Source organism: Chroicocephalus ridibundus, chromosome 2 (genome assembly GCF_963924245.1).
Source record: "Chroicocephalus ridibundus chromosome 2, bChrRid1.1, whole genome shotgun sequence".
NCBI lineage: Eukaryota > Metazoa > Chordata > Aves > Charadriiformes > Laridae > Chroicocephalus > Chroicocephalus ridibundus.
Genome location: NC_086285.1, coordinates 43,069,090 through 43,093,908, shown reverse-complemented (window position 1 = coordinate 43,093,908; position 24,819 = coordinate 43,069,090). Strand labels below are relative to the sequence as shown.

The 24,819-nt window shown below is 36.0% G+C and overlaps 1 protein-coding gene across 4 annotated transcripts in view; it reads left to right on the top strand.

Moving 5' to 3' along the window:
* TOP2B (DNA topoisomerase II beta) overlaps positions 1–24,819 on the top strand; it is a 66,742-nt gene that overhangs the window by 40,439 nt on the left and 1,484 nt on the right. The window contains exons 15-34 of one of the 4 annotated variants that reach the window (XM_063325204.1): positions 65–170; positions 366–475; positions 3,179–3,271; positions 3,368–3,482; positions 5,927–6,048; positions 6,895–7,043; positions 8,302–8,533; positions 10,005–10,139; positions 10,968–11,168; positions 12,843–13,038; positions 13,206–13,297; positions 14,478–14,633; positions 14,775–14,858; positions 15,939–16,136; positions 16,487–16,631; positions 17,863–18,021; positions 18,837–19,047; positions 19,556–19,635; positions 19,950–20,060; positions 24,686–24,802. In XM_063325204.1, coding sequence (XP_063181274.1) covers positions 65–170; positions 366–475; positions 3,179–3,271; positions 3,368–3,482; positions 5,927–6,048; positions 6,895–7,043; positions 8,302–8,533; positions 10,005–10,139; positions 10,968–11,168; positions 12,843–13,038; positions 13,206–13,297; positions 14,478–14,633; positions 14,775–14,858; positions 15,939–16,136; positions 16,487–16,631; positions 17,863–18,021; positions 18,837–19,047; positions 19,556–19,635; positions 19,950–20,060; positions 24,686–24,802 — 2,812 coding nt within the window. Of the gene's footprint in view, positions 1–64; positions 171–365; positions 476–3,178; positions 3,272–3,367; positions 3,483–5,926; positions 6,049–6,894; positions 7,044–8,301; positions 8,534–10,004; positions 10,140–10,967; positions 11,169–12,842; positions 13,039–13,205; positions 13,298–14,477; positions 14,634–14,774; positions 14,859–15,938; positions 16,137–16,486; positions 16,632–17,862; positions 18,022–18,836; positions 19,048–19,552; positions 19,636–19,949; positions 20,061–24,685; positions 24,803–24,819 lie in introns of all 4 variants that reach the window. The other 3 variants (XM_063325202.1, XM_063325206.1, XM_063325205.1) reach the window with 3 other exon arrangements.

Sequence of the window (24,819 nt, the reverse complement as noted above, 5' to 3'; positions counted from 1 at the left end):
GAGATTTTATTTATTACTTACAGTGCAACAGAAAAGTTGATTAGGTTTTTTTTGTTTTTTAAAGGCAAGCAAAAATAAGCAAGAACTTTCATTCTATAGTATTCCTGAATTTGACGAGTGGAAGAAACATATGGAGAATCATAAAGCATGGAAGATAAAGTACTACAAAGGTTTGTTCAAAAAGAAAGAAGTGAACCTCATGGATCTAAAAAAAACATAAGTGGGTGCTATAAATTTTTGTTTGGAGCTGTTTTCATGATAGTATCTTCTGTAATGATTTTATAATATTCCCAGTAAAATAAAAGGGGTAAAATAATAAAACTTACATTTTGAATATGGATTAATTACTTCTTTTTATTGTACAGGTTTGGGTACCAGCACTGCTAAAGAAGCAAAAGAGTATTTTGCTGACATGGAAAGACATCGGATTTTATTTCGATATGCTGGTCCTGAAGATGATGCTGCCATTACACTGGTAAGAACATATAAAAGTGCTTCTATATGATTCATTTTAGTTTCCATTTTTTACAGAAAATGGCACTTGAGGAAGTTCTAACAGGGTCTGCTGTTTTTGGTTTTGGTTTGTTTGGTTTTTTTGAGTAACTAAAAAAAATTCTTTTGGAAGAGAAAGAAGCTTTTCGAAAAGATTTGAAATTTTGGAATAAGAGCTTTATCCACACTACAAAATCAGCTTTACCTTTTGCTTAGTAGCATCGATCAATTTTGTGTGGCGTGGATATCAAGAAACATTACATTTAGGCTTGCTTTTAAAGACAGAACATGCAAAAGAGTATTCTGAGTAAGGCAATAGAGCCCAAACAAATGATGTTTCACATCTACTTAGGGATATGAATTTTGTTTCTGAGCAAATAAGATCAGATAAATATTATTTATTCATTGAATATGAATGTGTGACATACTTGCATTCATGCATGTGTTCTACATATTTGAAATCTTTTAGATAGTTGTGTGCAGGGAAGTACTTGTGTTTCAAAGAGAGCTTATGGAAAGAGAAAGCATAGAGTGTCTGGAATGAAGATGTTTTCTCAAGAAATGTTTCACCTTTTATCTACTTTAATTCACTATTTTAATTGTGGGCGATATTAGAGAAAAAAAGAGGTAGGAGGGAAAAAAAAAAGGGAAAATACCCATCTTAGACAAAACAACTTTTTCCTTATACTGTGGATCTGGTAAAATGGTGTAGTTTTACTAACCGAAAGGTATAGTAGGTACATATAATGTTGAAGAAAAACAGCCTGATGTGTCAGAAGTTATTTGTACCACTCATTTTACTTCTGCCCAAGATGCACTTAAATACAATCCATGTATGTGGTTCCCCGCCCCAGAGAAGTGTGCTCATCTAGATAGAAAAGGAGGCTGTATGTTTGCATATACATTAAACCAATTGCTGGAGAAACTCTGAACTCCCTGATTAAAATTCTGAGCCCTATTACTGCAAGTAGACCTCTAGATACAGGCTGATATCTGAGGCCATATAACCTGTTACAGCTGGTCCTCAGTGTTGTCTAGAATGATATTCCGTCAATTCAGGATCAAGCTAGTCATCTATGTTACACCAGGGACAGCTACTGGCTAGTGAAACTGTTAACAGAAGCTTCGCTTACACTTCTGTCCATGTTTTCTCTGCTGATACCTATAATCCCAACCGCAAATTTATGTCTGAGCAGAGGTGGTGTAAGATTATAGGCCCTACCAGGCCTCATGATAGCTGTAATCTAGGAAAACAAAAATCATTTCACGTAGCAAATTCTTCAGAGTTCTGAAGAACACTTTTGCTAGCAAATGAAGGCTTAGAAGAATAGTTTTAAGTGGAGAAAGAGAAAAGCCTTTATTCAAGAATAATTTTTATTCAAACTTTTTATTCTATTAATTTTATTTTTATTCTATTAAAATGATTTTTATGCTGATCCAGCTCTTGGTCATTTGTCACTTCAGTGGTCTAGAAGAGGTATAGATACACTGAAGGGAGCCAGAAGAAAATTGTAAGAATTTAGTCACGATTTTACGAAAGCCTAATCCTAAGCCTTCAGATGTCTGACATTCTGAATTATTGAGATGTATTCACAAAGAAAGTCGATCTGATGCAAAACAGGGCAATGTCACTTAGTCCCTTTCTCAGAGAGTAAGCTGCAAAGGTTTACTATTTATTATGTAAAACCATGGTCTCCAAGGAAATGAAACTAGTCATAGAGCTCTTTTGGAGTGCTCCAGTTAGAGTCCTTTAAAAAAGATAGCGCTGTTGACTGTTTTCTTTTGCAGGAGAGTGGTTGAAATCAGGACATGATGGAGTGTCTATGTGTTATTCCCTGAGGAAAAAAAGGCAGTACTTCAACAACTCACAAATTTTTCCCAAAGTATTTGGAATTTTGCTTAAACCACATACTCAGTTTTTATGGATTCTTCTCTTAGTCTTCTGGAGAAGCAGCTCACTGGAGGGGAACTCTGTTTCAGTAACAGGACAAAGTCTTTCAGAACATTCCTGTGTCTTTTTGTAGTAATTATTAGTTGCTTTGAAGTGATGCCTTGTCATCATGAACACTAAAGCCCCCAGGTAGCCAGCCTAAACTCTGGCTTAGCCTTTTTGTGCAGTGTCTGTTTTGTCAAGTTGTCCATTTTTTCAGGAGGACTAGGGACAGCCACTCAGGAACAGCTACAAATTATTGGCATTCTGTGGCTGACAAAGCAAACAGGGCATGGAGAGGACAAGAAGAGGGGGGTATTTTTTCTAATACCTTCAGTTAATTTTCTTGATGACAGCTGGTTACAGTTCAGTCTAAATGATGAACTCAACCTTAAAGTTATTTGAGGGAAGACCCCAACACCTTTGAACTTGTGTATCAATGGACAACTCTGATATTGAGAGGAATAAGAATGATAAGATTTGTTTAAATGTGTGCTGATGTGGGGGAAAGTAACATATAAATTTAGATTATGATCAGTGAGAGATCTGTCAGTTCAAAAACCTTTGTGTCCAAAAGGTCATGTGCTTATACTGCTCCTTAAATGTAAACAGTAGTTATATGGATTATCTTGTCCAAATAAATATTATTGAATACTTGATCAGATAATGCAGTACACTTAAAATTCTGACTAAAGTAACCTACATTTACACAAACACATATATGCTCATAATTCAATGTACTTGGAATCTTTTCAGGCCTTCAGTAAGAAGAAGATTGATGACCGAAAAGAATGGTTAACAAACTTCATGGAGGACAGACGACAGCGTCGGCTACATGGCCTTCCCGAGGTGAGTCCTAAATAATAGTAATAAATCTGGTGAGTGAGACTTAAATGTAATGTAGTTTTTATATTGAATGAATAACATATGTGGGTTGTTTTTCAGCAATTTTTATATGGTACAGCAACAAAACATTTGACTTACAATGACTTCATTAACAAGGAGTTGATCCTTTTCTCAAATTCAGACAATGAGAGATCTATCCCTTCCCTTGTTGATGGTAAGCTGATAATTCATTATGACTTGTTGGAACATTCTTCTTTATTGTTGGTTTTAAAACCTGTGATTTATATTGAAAATCAATGCATTCAAGTGGAGAATGTAAGAACTTTTATATTTTTGTTTGTTATCATTTATATGCTAAGGAATCGCCATGCTTCTTCTGTGAGGAAGTTTAAGCTGTTGCTGTGCAGCCATTTTACTTAATCAGATCTATTCCCTAAATCATACAAGTGCTTTGTTTCTAGCCAAACCATCAGAGAAAGCAAGTCTTTAAAGTGCTTATAATAATTAAAATTCAAGTCGGCAGCTGAGTGCAGATGAAGATGCAAATGTTTTCTCCCTTCAGTCTTACACCACAGGCGGCGTTTTAGTGGTTACTGACATTTCCTGTAATCTTGCTAGGGTTCTGTCAATCAGGTTTGCTAACTCTCCCCTTGCAATAGCATGAACATTAAAAGAAGCAGCTTACTACACTACAGCTTCATTTGTAAAACTGTCTGGAGACAGCATGAGCAGGAATTTTTGCCTATATTATTGTCAGTATGCATATGCTTACTAAGATATGGAAAAAAGGCCTTGAGGTTTCATAGGAAAAAAAACCCAAGCGTGTTTATCTCCACTTTCCAGTACATTTTTTGTAGTGGAGGTGGTCAGCCTTCTTGACACTACAAACCTATACTGAAATATTCATGCAGCAAGAGGTTTTTATTTTTTAGATGAAAAAGTGGGGTAGTTCACAGGTGGAAAGGGGTGGTAGCTTCCTGGTAGGATGGATCTCCAGCTCTGCTGCAGAATGAAGAAATGAGGCTGGGTTAGGTATGTAGATACGTCTCTAGGGAATCAAAGAATGTCAGTCATTGTTTCAGCTTCTCCAGGCTTACTTCCTCCCATAATTGAGTACTTTGGTTAACTGGTAGTCTCTATGCAAGCATTTCATAGTTTACTGCTCTGGAGGAAGATTCACTATAGATCTGCATGTTTCAAGAGGTCAGGTTTTTTTTCTTATAACATGCTCTACCCTGACTGCTTTCTCAGAAACAGCAGAATGGTTTTGCTGAAACTTAAAATAAACAATGAACTTGCAGTAGATAACTTTTCATTTGAATTGAAGTTCTCAATATTGTGTCTACAGAAGCATAAGAAAATGAGAAGGGAACATTATTTATTCATATATTTGCATGTGGGTGTGTGTGTGTATATATGTAATATAATGTATGTCTATATCATACACGTATTATATATATTTGCTATCAGTTACACATATGCATAGCACTATAATATATAGTATACACTATACATGTATAGTATGTACAGTATTGTACATATATTTATTGTACATATATTATGTGCTGCCAGCTTTTCGGCCAACTTTGGCTGTATTTCTGCATTCTGGGCATGGATGTGTGAACTGTTCAGCAGGTAGTACTCTAGCAATGATTTTTGTTCTTCACTATTGTCAGGTGATATATAACAGGCTAGTCTGCTGGCAAATCTCAGAAAAAATAGAGGAAGAACATTTTTACTATCTTTTGCAGTTACTAGTTACCACTCTTACTGCTTGGTGATTCTCCTTCGTGTAAAGGAAACCCTCTAAGTCTGTTATATTCAACACATTTTTGTTAGAAAAACATGATGCAGGCCAATTGTAAAGAAAATTGGATGTTATATATTTAAATGAAATGGAGATTGTAGTCAATATCTTTGTTTTTTCAATTTTTGCTCTTGTGTATGGTATATGTATGCTCTTATGTTATGGTAACACATAGCAATATTTTGGTGCGTTTCAGAAAGGTATGTGAATTAAAACACTGAATAGATTGATAAGCGTGATCTGGAACTGGTTATCAGTTCTAGATAACAGGCATAAAAAAAAGGATGCAATCCATTCCACACATATGTTGTACTTAAAGTGTGCCTAAACAGTAAATTAAATCAGAAGATCAAAAAGACCAGCTGCTTTCTTAAATCTTTGAAAGATCTAAAAGGGAAACAAGTAACACATCCTTTTGTTGAATTTCAGTGAGTATTTGAAAATTTCACACAAAAAGTAAAGGTTCAGAGTACTTTAAAATACATGTAAGCTACAGTTACAGTTGTCACTGCTGAATTTTGTGAAGTAGACTAGAAAAAAACAACTCCACTTCTGGCAGCTGTACATTTAGGATAAAGTTGCTGTTTCTTAAAATGATGTATTGCATGCTGCATAGTAATGATTGGCTGAAAGGGTTATGTTTCCACTTTTCTGGTAACTTTTTCTGTTTGGTAAAGTATTTTTTATTATTTTAAAAGAAGAGAGATATTAATTTGTTATTTTGTTAATATTACAGTGTGAATTTGTTTCCATTTAAAGTTTAGGCTTCTTTTGAGAGATTAGAAATTAAGGCCAAATAAGTTTATTACTTAAAAGTGTATGCTTGTGTATGTGTATATTCTTCTTAACAGGTTTAAAACCAGGGCAACGCAAAGTTTTATTCACTTGCTTTAAGAGAAATGATAAACGTGAAGTAAAGGTTGCTCAGCTGGCTGGTTCTGTTGCTGAAATGTCAGCTTATCACCATGGGGAGGTGAGTATGAAGGATGGTAAAGCTGTGAGGATTTTTAGGCTATGTAAAATATTAGATAAATGTTTCTTGTATTGAAATTGCAAACCTATTGACTGTAAGTCTAAGTCTACTAATCACAGATTTACTTTTACAGAAAATGAACCAAACAATACGTAGCTTAATAAGACAGCATATTTACATTCTTTCCAAATCTTTGTGCACAGTGGTATCCCAAATAGTTTGTGGGTTGTGGCAAAATAGTAGATGACTGATTATCTAGGTAACTTTTAGATTCTCGAAACATTGGAATATATGAACTATGTACTAAGACAATTATTGTCTTACAGAAGAAATATAGTCTTTTAAGGTGAGCAGAAGAGATACTGTTCTTTGAAAACCTGATACAGTGTTGGAATAAAGATTATTTCTAGCTCCTGTTTTGTTTATATTTATCTGAAATATTAGCAAGAGTTGCTATATTAACAGTCTGTCTCCATCCCTTCTTCTCTCCCTTTAAAAGCAATGAGTTGTAGTTTGTTGCAGTAGTAAGTACAGTCAGTTTGTGCCCCTTCCCTTCCTCCAGAGAAGTGCTTCAGGAAAAATGGAGAAGCCCAGGGGTTTCCATAAGTGTAGAATGTAAGGTCCCTTAAATCAGAGAGGTAATATGGCTGTGGAAGAGGAAGTGTTATATTTTGCCAACAGCTCTTGTAATAGGTTTGCAGATTCCTTTGTCAGGGAGACTTCTTTTTTGAAATTGAATTAAAGTTATTCACACAAGTTTTGGGCATTAAAAATATATTTATATTTTACTGGCTGATTAGGAAAGACTGTCTCTTCTTATTACTATGAATATGTATTTTCTTGCAGCAAGCATTAATGATGACTATTGTCAACTTGGCTCAGAACTTTGTTGGCAGTAACAATGTTAATCTGCTACAACCTATTGGTCAGTTTGGCACCAGGCTTCATGGTGGAAAGGATGCTGCCAGCCCTCGCTATATTTTCACCATGTTAAGGTAAACACATATGTAAAGTTAAACGCATGTTTTTAAAAAGCCTTGTTATGAAACTAATCCTTTCACAACACTAGTTTTATTTGTGGGAAAGGAATGGGGGACGATTGGAATATTTTGATAGAAGCTCAAATTCCGCTTTACATCTATAAGTGTGCTTTTGCACATGGATTTTTTGCATGATTTTCCATGCATAGAAATGCTGTGGGAATTGTAGCTTTTAAGGAATTAAAACTTTGAATCATAAGACTGAAGACTGAAAACGTAGATCACTCAGATTAGTTACTGATCTTAAATTGCGACTTCTTGCAGAAGTAGCTTTCAGTTTCCCTGTTCACTGTGAAATTTACTCAATTTCACAATAGAAGGTGTATTGCTACATGGTACTAGGTCCTGCAACTCAACAAAGACTTGAAAGCTGAGGTGGATTCTTTTCCTTTTGGACAAATTTCTTCATATCAAGCTAAATTACACATCCATAATTAATAATAAAGACCTAATTTAATGATGTTGATTTTTCACAGCTAATACCTTGAAGTTCAGTTTGACATGCTGAGTGTTAGAATCTCTTTCTTAATGTAAATTCTAGTATTTTGTGTTATGTTGCTTCTTTTATTTCCTAATTTGCATGTGATGTTTTGCCTAAAATTCCTTGTAGTTTTTTCTTTTCCTCTAATTATAATCTTTCTATGCAAGTATCAGGTTTTATTCCCTTTCTCATATATGTTCTTTCTATAGCAACTTAGTTTTGTACATTTTCCTTTTTGTATGAGGTGCTGGAAATCATATTCACCAAGGACAATGTTCTAGATGAGCAAAAGGCATCACCAGTAAAACCTCTGTAGTATTTTCAGAGATTGCTAGGCCTACAATTAAGCAACAAAGTTTTGCAACTATTTACATGCTGTATTGCTTTATTACTGGGTTGACCTACTGTCACATTGAACTGTTCTGTTCTGAATGCTTCAAAGAGTGATATTTTTGTAGATGTTAAATGTCATCAATTACTAGTGTATTGTGTACATGTGTTATTGTGAAGGAAACAAACATCATCTGTTATGAATATGCTCTTCCATTGGGAAGAACATCCGTTTCCCAGGAGGTATGTAGATTGTATTTTCAGCTTCAGAATGACAGAGAGAAAGGAAGACATGAGAAAAATCTACAAATAGATCATACCTGGACCCGTGAACTGTTAAAGCATTGTGTACTTTACTTACTGGACTCCAGTTAAACAGTTTTCTTCTTTTCTTTTTTAAAGCCCTTTAGCAAGGCTGCTTTTTCCATCAGTGGATGACAACTTGCTTAAATTCCTTTATGATGACAACCAACGTGTGGAGCCTGAATGGTATATTCCCATCATTCCTATGGTTTTAGTAAATGGAGCTGAAGGAATTGGTACCGGCTGGGCCTGCAAACTTCCAAACTATGATACCAGAGAGATTGTGAACAATGTCAGACGAATGCTGGATGGCTTAGATCCCCACCCAATGGTAAAAATAATACTATATACTGTTATTTGATATGTTTGCTAAACAAACCTTATTTTTACTTCTAGAGTGATATGAATTCATTTTATAAGTGCTTGATTATTGAAACATCTGAGTTGGATTGTACCAGTAATTTTGTTTAGGAGCTTTACTTGACTGTTGGGATGAGGCTGGGGAAGTTCACTTTGAAGAAAAACCATTGTGATTTGTATTTTTTCCAATTATTTCAGTGGACTTTTTCTTCAGTATGCTGGCTGTAAGCCTTTATAGTTGCAAGTCTTACAGGGAGGGTAGTTATGACATGACAGTAGAGTAAAACGTTGTACCACTCTTTCCTTTTTGAAGGTACTAATACTTATCTTCAGCCAAACTTAACATTTCCCCTGTCTTGTCTACATTTTACTCTCTTTTATATATCTGTAAGCATAGGAGAAGATATTGCCACTGTTCAAGAAAATCAGCAGCTCTGAACTGCATCTAGCTTCTGTTCTTCTATTTGAAATTTTATAATAAGTCTTGGAAGTAGTGTATACTTGAAAAAAACTGGTCAGGAAGAATACCTGGGTGAACGCAGAATATCTGTAACCAACAGATGAAATATAGATAGTGTAATCTTTATTTCACAACTGATGGATATTGCTGCTTTCCTGTGTTTACCAAGTCATAGAAGCAGAAAAATCTTTTCTTTGCTACTTAGATCTCAGTTCACTGAGTGTGCAGTATCAATTTTCATGACATAGTGAATTTCCTTTTCAAAATTCTTGGGAACAATGAATAGACTTTTTTTTTTTTTTAATTAATGCAATCCATTGCCCTTCCTTTAGGACTCCTAGGCCCTCTGTGTAGTCTCACAGTCAATTGAAGCTTCACTGTGGTTGAAAGAGGCACTTCTGCCTCCATCTAGCTCCTTTCTGTATGCTGGTATGTGTTTGTGGCTGCATGGTAAGATGGATAAGAGAATCAATTCAGTTAAAAGAAAAATTCCCCACCCTATTGGTTACCTTCTAAACTGGATGGGTTCTGCTATCTTTGCCAAACAGCACAAGAATAAAAAATGGTTAGGGGAGGTAGCACTACTTCTGTGAAGTTATTGTGAGACTGGGGTGTTTATCTACTTTCTGCCATGCCTTATCTATGTTTGCAGGTTTTTTTAAAAATGGAAAAAAAAAACCAAAACAAAAAACCCCACAAACAAAATAAACAAAACCCCACCACCTCACTGGGGTCAGTGGCATCTTCTTAATCATTTATCTGCTCTGTAGACGATAAGATACTCGCTCCTGTCACTTGCATGTGCGTATTCTGTTTTTTCTGTAGTATTTTTCCTATGACTTCAGATTTTCACAGGCATGAGAGGCTGGTTGATGGATTATTCCAATATAAAGTGATACCTGTATAGTATATGGGAAACAAATATTTTTCTGCTGTTTTATTATAAAGTTTATTACTACTTCGCTGTTTCTTGCAATTTCAGCTCCCAAACTACAAAAACTTTAAAGGAACCATTCAGGAACTTGGTCAAAACCAGTATGTAGTCAGTGGTGAAATATTTGTGGTGGACAGGAACACAGTAGAAATTACAGAGCTTCCTGTAAGGACATGGACCCAGGTAAGTAACAGTGAAATACATCTACATAAAAAACAAAACCAACAAAAAGTTGCTTATTAAATTATTTAATCCTACATCTGGATGAACTTCTAACACAATTTCTGGTGATTATACATACATGGAAGGGAACATGGTTTCATTCTTTTGTGTCCCTTTGGAGAAGATGGTTTTCTACTTGTGCCATCTACTGTCCATACTACAAAGAATACTTGCTTCTTCTGCTGAATTAATGTTTAATCTCCTTATTCTTTTGAGTAGACTTTTCTGTCCTTGTTAGATGTCTCTTATGTTTGTGCTAGTCTTGGCCTATATTTTGCAGGTTATGCTGGTTCTGTAATCATAGAATCATATGGGGTTTGGGGTTTGGGTTAGAAGGGGCCTTAAAGATCATCTAGTTCTAACCCCCCTGCCATGGACCTCCCATTAGACCATGTTTCTCAAAGCCCCATCCAGCCTGGTCTTGAACACTTTCAGGGATGGGTCATCCACAACTTCCCTGGGCAACCTGTTCCAGTGCCTCACCACCCTCACAGTAAAGAATTTCTTCATAATATCCAATCTAAATCTAGCCTCTTCCAGTTTAAAACCACTACCCCTCATCCTATTACTACACTCCCTGATAAAGAGTCCCTCCCCATCTTTCCCATAGGCCCCCTTTAGGTACTGGAAAGCTGCTATAAGGTCTCCCCAGAGAAAATTACAACTAGTAAATTACAACTGGTATCATATGTAATGCGCAAAGCTTTGAAATCTTATGTTGTTCCGTTAGTTTAAGGAATTAGGGATTCTAAGAAGTGTTTCTGGTTTTTGCTACCATATTTTTAATAGGTATACAAAGAACAGGTTCTAGAACCTATGTTGAACGGGACTGAAAAAACTCCAGCATTGATTTCTGACTATAAGGAATACCACACTGATACGACTGTGAAATTTGTTGTGAAGATGACAGAAGAAAAACTTGCACAGGCAGAAGCTGCTGGATTGCACAAAGTCTTTAAGCTTCAAACAAGTCTTACTTGTAATTCTATGGTAACTTTTTCATGTTTGACTATCAGAATCCTTACTGTTGCGTGTTGTAAATTCAAATGTTTTTGGAATGTACTTTTGTACTTGGCATTGAACAGTGTATTGTGTATTTGGAATTGTTTGAATAGTAGAAAATTGTAGTGATGACAAATATTAAGTCAATATGGATCAGCAAATCCATTTTAGTCCTGATGAATCTTTCAAACCAAACCAGACAGGCTCGGGGTGGTTAGTTTCCTGTAACAGAAAATTTCCTCTGCAGCTAACCAAAAGTGGTTAAGTTAAAGTAGATCACACAAATAACTATCTGCCATAGTATAATTTGTTTCGAGTTTTAAACTTGAGACAAGTTACATTTTCAAAATTGCATTTTATGCAGGACTATTACTCCTCTAATAGGAGTTAAATGATCCAATGTTTCCACCAACATAAATCCCATTTTAGGTTGTAATGTATAGAAAACACTATTCTTAAGATGCTGAAGATGTAATAGAGATGTAAATTACTAATTTGGTGTATCCTGCTTGTAGCAAGATGGGAGTAAGAATGCGAGTAAATATACATGTCTGTCTATTATGAGAGGGACTTGAATTGTAAGTTAATTGCTGCCAGAATATTTCCAAATGACCTGTCTTCACAGAGAATGTATTTCTATTATTTTTTATGGTAGATAGTGGTTTCAGATATTATCACAAAGTAAAAATACCACTACTGTTGCTGTTAGTGTATAAATCAAAAGCTATGTGAAAATAGGTTAAAAACAAATTAAAGACCATAGAATTGGAAGAGGAAAATGGCCTTGTTTAACCTGTTTTGTAGATTGTGCTTGAAAAGCGAATCTACCAAATCAAGGTGATAGTATTTCTCGCATATTTAAACAACTATATGAACTACTGTGAGAATCTGTCTTCAAATGAATGTTTAACAGATCACAAAATGGTTTGGAGCTTATTCCTGCATTTTCTGCCTACTGAAATAAATAGTAAGGGCTGTTTTCTGTGTATGTGTAAGACTTAATCTGCCCTACTGTAAGCATCCTAAAAAGTTATGCGAGCTAGTCATTGTTCAGCCAGCTCCCAAATAGGTATTTTAGATAGATGAATTGCCCTCTGGAGGGGCTTATTTCATTCAGCTGACTATAGAGGGCGCCTAGGGTGAGTAGTTCACCTATAAATGTCTAAACTGGAGATGTCAGAAGTCAGGCAGGATTGATTCCATCTGTGATGTAAAAATGATTTCTTACTTTGTTTGTGCTTGAACTTGAAGGATGGCAGTTTTCACAGCTGAAAAGTGACAGATTTCACAGCTGAACTGAAAGGTTATTAAAGATGCTTTTCAACTGTTCTGTTAAATAGTTGAGAACCATTAGGTGCTACTGAACTTGTGCTTTAATATTTAGGTAAAATTAGCCATTCAACTGAATTCATGCATATTTTTTATATAGCTGTCTTCCTGTTTGAACATCTTAACATAAATCTCATATTAAATGTACTTGTGAACAAAAATAAAATCTGCCCAGCTATGTGCTGTGTTGTTCCATAGCAGGTTTGAGTTCACAGTCTTCAAAGTAGCACTTGTTGTATGGTGCCTCTGTGTGTGCAATAGAAATAAACTCATACACAAAGTTTAGATTGAGTTATGCAATCTCTCTCAAGCAGTATATTATGTATTTTATAGGTGCTATTTGATCATATGGGATGTTTAAAGAAGTATGAAACTGTGCAAGACATCTTGAAGGAGTTCTTTGATTTGCGATTACATTATTATAGTTTACGCAAGGAATGGCTCGTGGGAATGTTGGGTGCAGAATCTACCAAGCTTAACAATCAAGCTCGTTTCATTCTAGAGAAGATACAAGGAAAAATTACCATAGGTGAGTAAATGTAAGTTAGAATTGGTAACAGTGGGGGAAAATCTGGAAATGATTTAAATATAGTAGAGTGTGCTTGCATATAAGACATTTATTTTAATGACACTGATTTTTTTTTTTCTCTCTTTCTTTTAATTTTTTTTTCCCCTGGTTGTGTGTGTATCTTGTAGAGAACAGATCAAAAAGAGATTTGATTCAGATGTTGGTCCAGAGAGGTTATGAATCTGATCCAGTAAAAGCCTGGAAAGAAGCACAGGAAAAGGTAATAATCTGAAATCTGTGGATATGTTTGTTTCTGTTAATGTTATAAATGATATCAATTTATTTAGATGCTTGTTTTCTAGTAGTCTAACTTAATTTATAACACACAAAACATTTTAAAAAGATTATTCATTACTCCTTATTGGCTTCCATTTTTAAAAGTACATCAAGCTTGTACAAAAATATTGTCACATAGTATTGGTATCGTATACAGATAATTCTAGGAAGAAAACTAGATAATTCAAGTCTGAAAATGAGAATGCAGAGGATTTAATTTCTTAATGCACCCAAATCAAAACTGGCAATTTGATTTCTGAGTGGCTGATACATAAAATGCATCACTTACCCCACACGTATAACTGATTTTCCCCTTATTATTTATTTGTCATATAACTGCAAAATTATTTATATATAAATATATTTATATATAAATTATTCATCAGTTTTCTGTAATGAAACATGAATACTATAAAGCTATGACTTCTGAATTTACTTTAGTAAATATGACCTTGATCTACATTTATTTCTGCTTTTTTAAAACCCAAGACGTTTTTTATTGTTCCAAAAGAGATATATGACAAGTTTAATTTCATGCTTTACTATGGGAAGATGAAACTACTTTGAAAAGCAACTTCAAATTTCTGTCAGCTGCCCCTTTTCTGTGCCACTGCCTTCGTTAGTTGTTTTCATTTCTCATTTGATTTGCTTCGGGGTTTTCTTGCTACTGTATTTTAACTCCATATGGTATGTTGTATTTTGGAACAAAACTATTACTGTGAGAAATTTTGATCCACTTCCGAACCACAGTTTGTACATTCAGAGCTTTGATAGTAGTTTTTATCTAAGACTGTGCTCATTTTTAAAGAAACATGTACATGAATATCTGAATGGCAAAGGTCTCAACCCTGTGAGACAGCGAGGACAGAACCAATATATGTAGCCAATAGCATACAAGGCATACGGCTAGCATCAGGTTCAGACTTATTTTCTTAAATCAAATGATTAAATAATCCAACTATAGAAGGTCACAGGAAGATGGCCTTTTGGAAAGGTCCAGAAAAATGTTAAGGTTATTGAATCTATGAGGGCACACCTTACTACTCTGTGACGATGCTTTGGAGCAGTGTTACAGTTCATGCATAGAGCCAAGATTATTAATATTTGTGAATATTTTACTTCAGGCAGCAGAAGAGGAGGACCCACAGAACCCAAATGATGATGCTTCCTCTGCTTCTGGCTCAACTTCTGGTCCTGACTTCAACTATATCTTAAACATGTCCCTGTGGTCGCTCACAAAAGAGAAAGTAGAAGAATTAATTAAGCAGAGAGATTCAAAGGTTGGTACACCATGGAAGGCTTGTTCTGAAATGATACAGTAATCACTGATGTGCCTAACTGTGAATACTGTCAGTTTCAATAGTATTTACTTTAGTTGTACCTTAGTAACTGACATTCTACATACTACTTTCATGTTTTAGGAGAGAGAACTCAATGACCTTAAAAGGAAATCTCCTTCAGATCTCTGGAAAGAAGATTTAGCGGCCTTTGTTGAAGAGCTTGAAGTATGTTTTATTTTACACATCTTTCTAAAAATATTAAATTTAAATAAATTTGATTAAAAGTATTAATTAATTAAAAGTATTAAAAATCAAGCAAAAAAATAATTAAAATGATCACATTTTGGATTAAAAGCATATAGATCTCCAAATATAGTGATAAGTGGGAAATCAGTATTGGGTATTTGTGTTCCTTGTTGTGTTCCTCAGGGATTGTCTCTTGCACCTGTATAATTTAATGGTTTTTTTTCAAGTCAGTGATGGTAAAAGAAGAATTACCAGGAGAAAATTTGGTTTCAGGTGATACAAAAAAACTGGGAGCAGTAACTCGTAATGGTAATAACTATAGTAGTTCTACATGATCTAATTGGTTGTGAGGCAATAAGTATTGTCAAATGTAAAGCTCTACATGTAGGAACGAAGTGTGTAGACCATAATAAGTACTATACGAGGGGCTCTTACTTTGCCTTATCAGTAACTCTGGGAAATGGTGAAGTCTTATTGGTGGATAACTTGCTGAGCCGCAGCTTTCAATGTGGCCTGAAAAGGGCTGATGTAATCTTTTGAAGTGACGCAGGATAATACAAATAAAATGGTTTTTTTGTTTCTCTGTGTGTTTGTGGTACAGCTGCAATTGGAAGTGTTCTGTTTGGATGTCCGTATTTCAGCTCATATTGTGAAAAAATAGCTGGTTAAAGGACTGGAAAATGTGCCTTAAAAATGACTAGAAACTAGCTGCTTAAATTAAATGCTGAAATACTGAAAAGTTACGTCAGTACCCAGACACGTCCATGGGAAACAGAAACTTGATAAAAGAAAGATTTTCAGTCTAGCAGTGTCCAAAAGTTCATATTTATTTAATCTTGAATAAAAGTGTAGTTTTTAACTGTACAGGGTAATGAAGAATTTACCAAGATAAAGTGGTTGATTTTCCTTTACTGGAAAGCGTGTTACAATTCAAGTGAGAATTAAGGGAAGTCTTACGCTTCATGTGAAAAGGAGGTGAATCTTAAATAATCACCTTGTCCACTTTGGCCTCATTTAAAAATAATGTGTTCCCCTCCTCTGCCCCTCCTTGTTTGTTAGAAAGTAGAAGCACAGGAAAGAGAAGATGTTTTGGCTGGCATGGTTGGCAAACCAATAAAAGGCAAAGTTGGTAAACCCAAGATGAAGAAGCTTCAGTTGGAAGAGACCATGCCGTCACCATTTGGCAGAAGAATAGTTCCACAGATTACATCTGCCATGAAAGCTGATGCCAGTAGAAAACTGCTGAAAAAGAAAAAGGTAAATCAAACTATTGCTATAGTTAGATTATTTATTATTTAACTGCTATACTTTGCTACTCTAGTAGCATAAATCCAAACAGCTAGACCTCATTAATGCTGTATTTATACTGCGTTGCTGACCTAATGCATGAAGAAGTTAGTACTAGATTTCTTTCATATTTGCAAGCCTCTTGTGACTACTTATTTTTCAGGTGCTTTTATTGAGATTTCTTCTTTCCAAGACTGTTCAACAAATGTCAATATGCTAGTCTACTTTCATTTATTATCTTCTACAAAACTGTTCCAGTTCTGTCTTGAAATATAATGATGTAATTTATTTTATTTTGTCCAACTCTTCTATATTTTTAGGGTGAAACTGATTCTCTAGCAATAAAAATGGAATTTGATGAAGAATTTGGTGGTGTGCCAGCTGAGGGTGGCGGGGATGACTCACTGAATACCTCATCCACAGCAACTAAAACCCCTAAACCTAAGAGAGAGAAGAAGGAGCCTGGTAAGATCCTCACACAGTCACAGTTAACCTTAGTTGTGTATACTACTGGGGCATTAAATATGTTTTTAACACACAGTGAGAAGGGAAATATACCACAATAATCACTGTTTCATCTGGTTTTCTTCCCTAAAGAGATGTGTGGAAACACTTGAAAGTATTCTGCTGAAATTTTGTTTTGTAAACTGCTTTTCTGGGGGTACCAGATCTTACGTTTTCTACATTCGATTTTTGAGGGTCTAGATCTTTGAATTTGTGAGTAGAAAAATAGGTTCTTTTTACATAACTAGACTAATTCTGTGCCAACTGAAATTTCTAGTTTGCATGCCCTCTGACATTGAAGGACATGGCACTCACTTTCAGTCTGAATAATAGTTTAGATTGTAAAACTTGATTACATAAATATATTTTCCTATTGACATGCTCATTCATTCTGACTTTTAAAAAGTTATGGATGTTATGGCTTGGCAGACTAACCAATGTCTACGTTAACTTTCCTTTTCCTCTGTTGTTAGGAATTCATTATTACTGTTTGAGAAATACATAGTAATGGGGGGCAGTGACAAAAAAGAAAGCTAAAGACAGAAGAGAAGGTTTAAGTACGAGGGTTTTTTTTTAAAAAAAAGCAATAAAAAGTGGTTACGCAAATACTTCTTCTGAGATAAGATCTGTTTTTAATTGTTCAGAGGATTATCCAACCTGAATAGATTAACTGAGTACAGTTATGACCGAGTTGTCTACATGCAGCTCAAATCTATCCTAGCCAGCGTTGAGCCAGAGCCAATTAGCCCAGCTTGACCTGAGCTTGCCTTGCCATTAACTGACCTCATTGTTACCCCCCAATAGGGTATCCTCTGCTTCCCATGTTAATTGGATTTTTCCAATAACTGTTCCTGATCATGTTCCCTGAATAATGGAAAACTGCTTGTTCTTTTCCTGGAAAACTCCATCAACCTTTAAAAAAATTGAAGTTTGACTGCAGAGTAGCTAAAACTTCAAATTAAAGACTTTTATGTTTTTCAGTCATAAAACAGATTTGTTTGGCAGCAGCAGGTCAGGTTCTGCGTGAAATAATTTCATCACATGAAATTTTTCTTCAGGAAGGAGAAGAAAATTTACAACATTTAGAGGAGAACTTTTAAAGATAAAAATTTATGCTAAATTTATGCATCATAAACAAAAAGATTAAAATACTTTTTACCCTGACTGTAGTAAATGCTTTAACTTGTGGCAGGTACTAGGGTAAGAAGAACACCATCATCTACAAAATCCGGTGCAAAAAAAGTGAAGAAACGAAACCCATGGTCAGATGATGAATCCAAGTCTGAAAGTGATTTAGAAGAGAATGAGCCTGTGATTATTCCAAGAGACTCTCTGCTTAGGAGAGCTGCAGGTACTCAAGCTTTTGTGAATTGTGCATTGTGACTGAAAGTTTCAACTACAAGCCTACATCACCTTTCTTTAGGACTTACCTCCTATGGATAGCTTGCATTACATTTTCTTCACTGTGCAGTTAGGGAAAAAACTCTTAATGTCAAGACCAGGAATATAAGAGTCGATATGAAAGATCTTGTAACTTGGTCCATAAATCTTTTCCCTTATTCTAAACACTAGAATAGAAATTACTCTCAAAAATCTAGTGAATTATACAAGAAATAGACAAGATAAAACCATTACAAACATAAAAAATTACTCTATTGCAATTATACTGTCAAATAAGGCCCAAAAGCCCAAATGGCTAGTAAAAATATATCAAAAAAATTCTGAACATGAAAGGCAAAAATACCAGAGACTGAAAGTTTGGAAAATACGTAAATGTTGATAGTTTAAGAAAAACACACAGATTTTTCTGGAAAATTGTTGATGAATTTTTCAAGCACTTGATTAGGAAGAATTTTCCAATGATAGATTAAAAAAAACTTCAAGATTTTCATTACATAAAATTGCTTATGCAGTGGTGCCTCCGTAATGCCGTTAGCTGAAGGTATCTGAGCAAGCCACAAGTGATGTTAGATATCTGGTAGCACTTTAAATTATGTCGTTTTATTCTTCTAGGCTCAAACAAATTTCTTTTCCCCCAGTCTTTTACACTCCGAGGCAGGGCTTGTTCAGTGACTTCCCCTTTAATTTATTTATGTATTAACATAAACAACTATCTTGAAATGTGCATATGTGTGATGTTTTTTGTTTGTTTGTTTGTTTTTTTAGCTGAGAGGCCCAAGTATACTTTTGACTTCTCCGAAGAAGAAGATGATGCCGATGATGATGATGATGATGCCAACAATAATAATGATTTGGATGACCTAAAAGTAAAATCCTCTCCAGTTACAAATGACAGAGAGGATGAGTTTGTTCCCTCAGACAGTTTAGAAAAAGATGAATATGACTTCTCCCCAGCCAAATCGAAGCCATCTCCAGAGTAAGTACTGGAACTCAGCAGTATTTTTTTACTAATAATTTTTTTTTTGAATGCAGAAGTCTCTGAGTGAAACTGAGAGACATCAACCTGTTATTACTCCACATGCGCCATGTAAAATAAAATTTATACGTTTCTGGGGAGGAATTAAGTTATCTCAGCCTTGCAGTTGACCTATGAAGAGGTAAACATGACTTACCAAATTATGGTACGCTGTCAGTAATATCTTCTGTTAAACTGCATTTTGGAGGATTCTTAGTTTTCCATCTTGTGCCAGTCTGGTATACGGAACTATTGAAAAAAATTGTAATTCTGCTAATTTTAAATGCCTGAAGTTCATGACTGAATGGTGATTTTAGGGGTTTGACTGCTGCAAGCATACACAAAAGTGCTGTAAATGCTTTGTAGTGATAAAACAGGAATTTACTCTAATATGGATATTATAATGGCTACATGCTTCAGTATATAGTTCATGCAACTCATATAATTTCTTTTTCCTGTTTGGAAGTAGAAAAACGTCTCAAGACAAGAAAAATCAAGATTTTGGGAACATCTTCTCTTTTCCATCTTACTCTCAGAAGACAGATGATGGTGAGCTTGTTTTCACTGATCTATTTAATCTTGTAGCAACGGTTATGGAATATATTTGGTAGTTTGTGGTATACACAAACTTCACATGGTAGTTAAAGAAGAAGGATGTCCAGATTTATAAAGGGGAAGGGGGAAGGAGGTTCTGATCCTTAGAGGAACAAAGCTTGTTTCATAGATAAGAAAGTCACAGTATATCCATAGCCTGACTGTAGTATCAGAAGCACTTCTTTGAGATTAGTTTTGAGTGTAATTCATAGTGATGATTTAAAATAGCAGTGAATGAATCTTATTCTAAACATACTCTGTGATTGTAGATACAACAAAATTGGACAGTGATGAAGAGGATTCTGCTCCTGTTTTCTCATCATCTTTTGCCCCAAAACAAACAGAGAAAATTCCAAGTAAAACAGTAGCTGCTAAAAAGGGTACGTGTAGGATTGTCCTGTAAGCTAATCCATTTATTTAAAACTCATCTCCTCCACCTTTGCATTGTCTCTTCACATCTTCAAAGTGGGAACAGCATTCATTTATTTTGAACTTGGTGAAATTCAGCATACTGTGTGAACTTCTTCCAGCTCCTTAATGATATTATTTCTTTCCGCAGCTACTTAGTGTCAAAACTTAATACTTCCCATGTATGGAGTTGGTGCGCAGCTTTTGATTAGTTTAACTAATGTGAGGTTTTTACCTTCAGGGAGTAAGCAAAACAAGATAACCTTGGGGTTGAAAATAGTCTTCTATAATGGATCTAACTTATTTACTTTAAAAAGAAGGAGAGCAAGTGCAAAGGAGGGATCCCCAAGAAATATTTATGTCCTAAGTAGATGTCGTGGTTTAACACCAGCCAGCAGCTTGCTCACTGTCCCCCAGTGGGACAGGGGAAAGAATCGGGAGTAGAAGTGAGAAAACTCATGGTTTGAGATAAAGACAGTTTAATAGGTAAAGCAAAAGCTGCGCACGTAAGCAAAGCAAAACAAGGAATTCATTCACTACTTCCCATTGGTAGGCCATCTCCAGGAAAGCAGGGCTCCATCATGTGCAACAGTTACTTGGGAAGAAAAACTGCGTAAGTCTAGGTGTCCCCCTTCCTTCTTCTTCCCCCATCTTTATATTGCTGAACTTCAGAGGTGGAAATTCTTTCAATTATTAGTCAGGCTTTTAAAACTGTCATCTTGCAGGATCTTATATTGAGGAATTAAGGGCAGTTCCAAGAGGAGCGTGTTTATTTGGATTTGTTTCTGTGGTTGTGCTTGGGTATTTGTAGGAATAAGGTTTGTTTGCCTTGGGGAATATTGGTTTATCGGTTGTTAGTACTACTTTTAAGAGAAAGACTTGCACTTGTTTCTAAATATGTGTTAAAGATTATGCTAGACTCTTGCTGTAATTAATGGTGAAAATAATGTTTTTTCTTACTAAGAGTAGTTTAAATAAGTTATAAAATACAGTTCTTGGCACATGATAGACTGGGGATTTTGTTCCTTTCAGATCTTTGCCTTTCTTCCTCTATGTCTTTCAGATAATTTCCTTTTTTTCTTGCTGCTCAATCTTCTGTCCTCCAAAAGCTTTTTTTTCGCCCTGTGATACTGTGGCCTTTGTTTCTTAAAACTTCTTTTGACTAACTTGCAGCTGAACTTAATGTATTAATTCTTCCCCAAAAAGATATCTCAAGGAAATCTGCAAGAATGCAGCCAGTTACAATAGTTAACTTGCTCTCTTAAAAATGAGAAAGAAATATCTTGTGTTATATATTAGGTACCAGTGAATTACAGCATCTTTTCATCCTCTCCCCTGTTGCTTTCCTATTTCTAATCTCTTTCTTGCTGCATTGTGTCTAATTTAATTTGTAAACTGTTTGAATCGGCGAATATCTGAATGCTTCTCAAACACTTTCAGCTAGTAAAGTTCCATAATACAATATATGAAGATTGTTTACAGAAATAGCTGATCGCTAATAGAATAGTCTTTTATGTTAAACTCCTGTACTGCAGTAAGTACAAGAGAGATCTGTGTATGCAGTAGCTGAGCATGGATACAATTTAACATTCAATCTCTTTCTCCCTCTGTTTTTTGAAGGGTTGTATGTGATGAGTGATCATTAACCTAACTTGAAACCTTAAAATACAGCTGTTTCTGAGTTTCTAATTAACCTTTACACTCACAAAATAGGTGTAAACAGGCTCTCTTTCAAGCTAAAGTTAAATTTTTGTCTTCAGGGTAGCTTTAGGGACACAGTCTCCCTCTTAGTGCATGACAAGCAAGCATGACAACTTGCTTTCACCAGTTTTCATCTCTTCTCCTTTGCCCAGATTAGACATGACCACAGTTTCATGATCACAGTTTGACAGTGCAGTGATAACCAGGCATGCTTAGTCCATTGGTCATCTGGTATCCTTGTAGTAGTCTTTGATTCTAAGTCCATCTTCATGCCCTGTATCAGCAACCCCTTCAAAACCCATTTTCTGGTATTGTAATATTCCATCCGCTCACCCTCACGCTGGCAATGCCTATTGTGTGGCTGAAACAATTGTTCCAGAGTTTGATTTTCTATGACTTCAGAGCTTGGATTTGTAAGAATAGAAAGCTGAAACTGAAGAACCATTTGTTGTGCCTTGCTATCTATACAGCCACATTCCCCTCTCAATGAGAAGAAATAAAGGAATAGGTATGAGTTCAGCTTCTTTTCAGACTTCAGTCAACTTGACATTAAATCTCTTGACTTCTGGTGTTCGCTGCAGAGGATCAAGAGACTACTGAGCTTGCTTTCCATGCACTATTTGAGAGGTCTGTGGTTCTAGCGCTTTATAGGAAGCCTAAGGGAAATCTGAAAAGCAGTCTAACTCTGGATTATGAGCAGCTGCTCACCTTGACCAGCCCAGCTGTTGAGATTCTAGCAGTGAGGTGTACCCTTCACATCAGCTGTAGGACTGATGCATTTCCTAGATTTTCTACCAAAAACTTGGGCTTCTTGAGAAACTGTTTACAGTGACCCTACTACAGAATTTCCATTTCATGTCATGATACCTACCGGAAGCTTGGCTGAGGTGATGGTGGTCTAATTGCTGTCAGGTCCTTACCACCTGTGCAGGCACTAGGTGTATATAATCTAACCTAATCTAACCTTCAGAATCCCACTAGAATTAGTACAGAGGGAGATGCATGTTCTGGAAGCCACGGACAGTTACTTTAGCCATCAGATAACAATTAAGAGGTTTGCTGCCCTTTGGACTTGGTGTTTGGCAGGTAGGCTTCACAGGAGTTGACCAGTGATGACAGGCTCTGCTTCAAGGGAAGGACAAGTCTAGTGTTTATGGCAGCGTGTCATACTTTTTCATTCCCCAGTTCCTTGGTTGTCAGTGAGAAGTCTGCCCCTTTTCTAGCACCAGTTAACAAACTTGAGGACTCAGGGCCAGCTGAAGATAGTTACAGCTCATGGTCTATGTGCTGGGTAGTAGTTGCCAATGGAGCATACTTGGCTTCTGTCTGGTGCCCAAACTTCACATTAACAACATGAGGAACTGTGCAAGGCACAATTACCTGTCCTAAACGTACACAATCCGGTAGGAGGACATCTAAACCTCAGCTCCTGATGTTGAATGTCACCTAGATCTAAAATGGATCCCTTCTACTAAGATTGGTTACAATTTCTGCTTGTCATCTTCAAGTTGATGAAACTTCTGAATCTTTCCTTTCCGTGCCTGTCCTTTCCCTGTCTATGTTTCTTATGCTGGTAAAGCTTTTTCCTGTATAAAGGACTTAATTGCCTTATGGAACCTAAAATCATGTACCTTCAGATAACACTGCGCCCTCCTTTACTGATAACTACCTGCTTACTTTTGGGGATGCTTCTAGAAAGTATTCCTTCTGCTTTCAGTCGCTGTGTACTTTTTCCAGGCTTACTGGCAGGTCTTTGGGGCTTACTTTTAGTTTTACTTTACACTAATACAGCTGTTTTTTCCCAGTTGAGATACCTAGAGAGACCTATTTCAAGTTGCTTTCACATATGGTTCCTGACTTCATCCTAAGCATTGTTGCTTCCCTCCCCAGGTCTTATCTGAAATGATGCCATAGCCAACACCATTTTTTTTGCCATCCGTGGTGCCAAAGGCAGCTTTATTTTTTGTATTGTCAGGACTCAATACTTGGACTACCCATAGGTAGTAGTTTAAAGCATCATAGCCAAAAAGTCTGTGGAGACACTCTGTTGTCTGATCGCATTCCCCTAGTGATGCCATAAATGAAAGCTTGAGTTCTCACAAACGTCACATTCCTGGTACCTGGAGTGTTTTTTACGTGTCTCATCATCTTTGAGGTATTCATGGCTGACAGCATGTAGGTCAGTAGGGTGTCTGAGGATTCTGCAAAAGACTTGACTCATCTGTAAGCATATAGAACACATTATCTGATGATCTTAAGGGTCTTTTCCAACCTAAATGAGTCTACGATTCTATCCCTTGTCACCCATTGTGTGAACATAGCAATGACTGTCTTAAAGATGGCAAGACTAGCTGTGTAGCAGTAACTGGAATTCTGTAAGAAATCCACAGATGTGTCCCCTTCCTGTCCTTCTGAAGGGAGGTTCCTTTTCACTGAGATTGACAGAAAACAGCGTCACAAACTCCTGCAGTAATCATGGGGAAGGTTGCCTGCAGTTGTACCACTGTGAAGGGCAAAAACGTCACAAGCAGCGAGCTGTATCTGTAAACACCCTAATGTATCCGAACGCGTTTAAAGTATCCAACCTGGAGAACTTCTGTTGCTGCTTTAATTACTGGTAACCTGTTTTATGCTCTCAAAAAGATGAAAAAATATTTACTCAAAACCCCTGGAACTGACTGAATGCACTAATACATCTCAAAGTATGACAAAGGAAACCTCCTGTTATTCCCTGCAGTTTTAGCATAAAAGCCGAAGTATGTTTTGCCCAAGTGCTGAAACAGCTCATCTTTTTTTAATATCTGCCATTTATGCTCTAATCGGTGCATCTAATAAAATGTAATACTTCTAACCAATCTGTGAAGTTAACATATTTAGTATCTCTAACTTCTAACAGCAAAACTTGATGCGCCCCCTAAACCTAAAAGAGCTCCCAAGGCCAAGAAGGTGGAAACTGTGAACTCTGACTCAGACTCAGAATTCGGCATTCCAAAGAAGACTGCGGCACCCAAAGGTAAGAGTTTTGCTGCT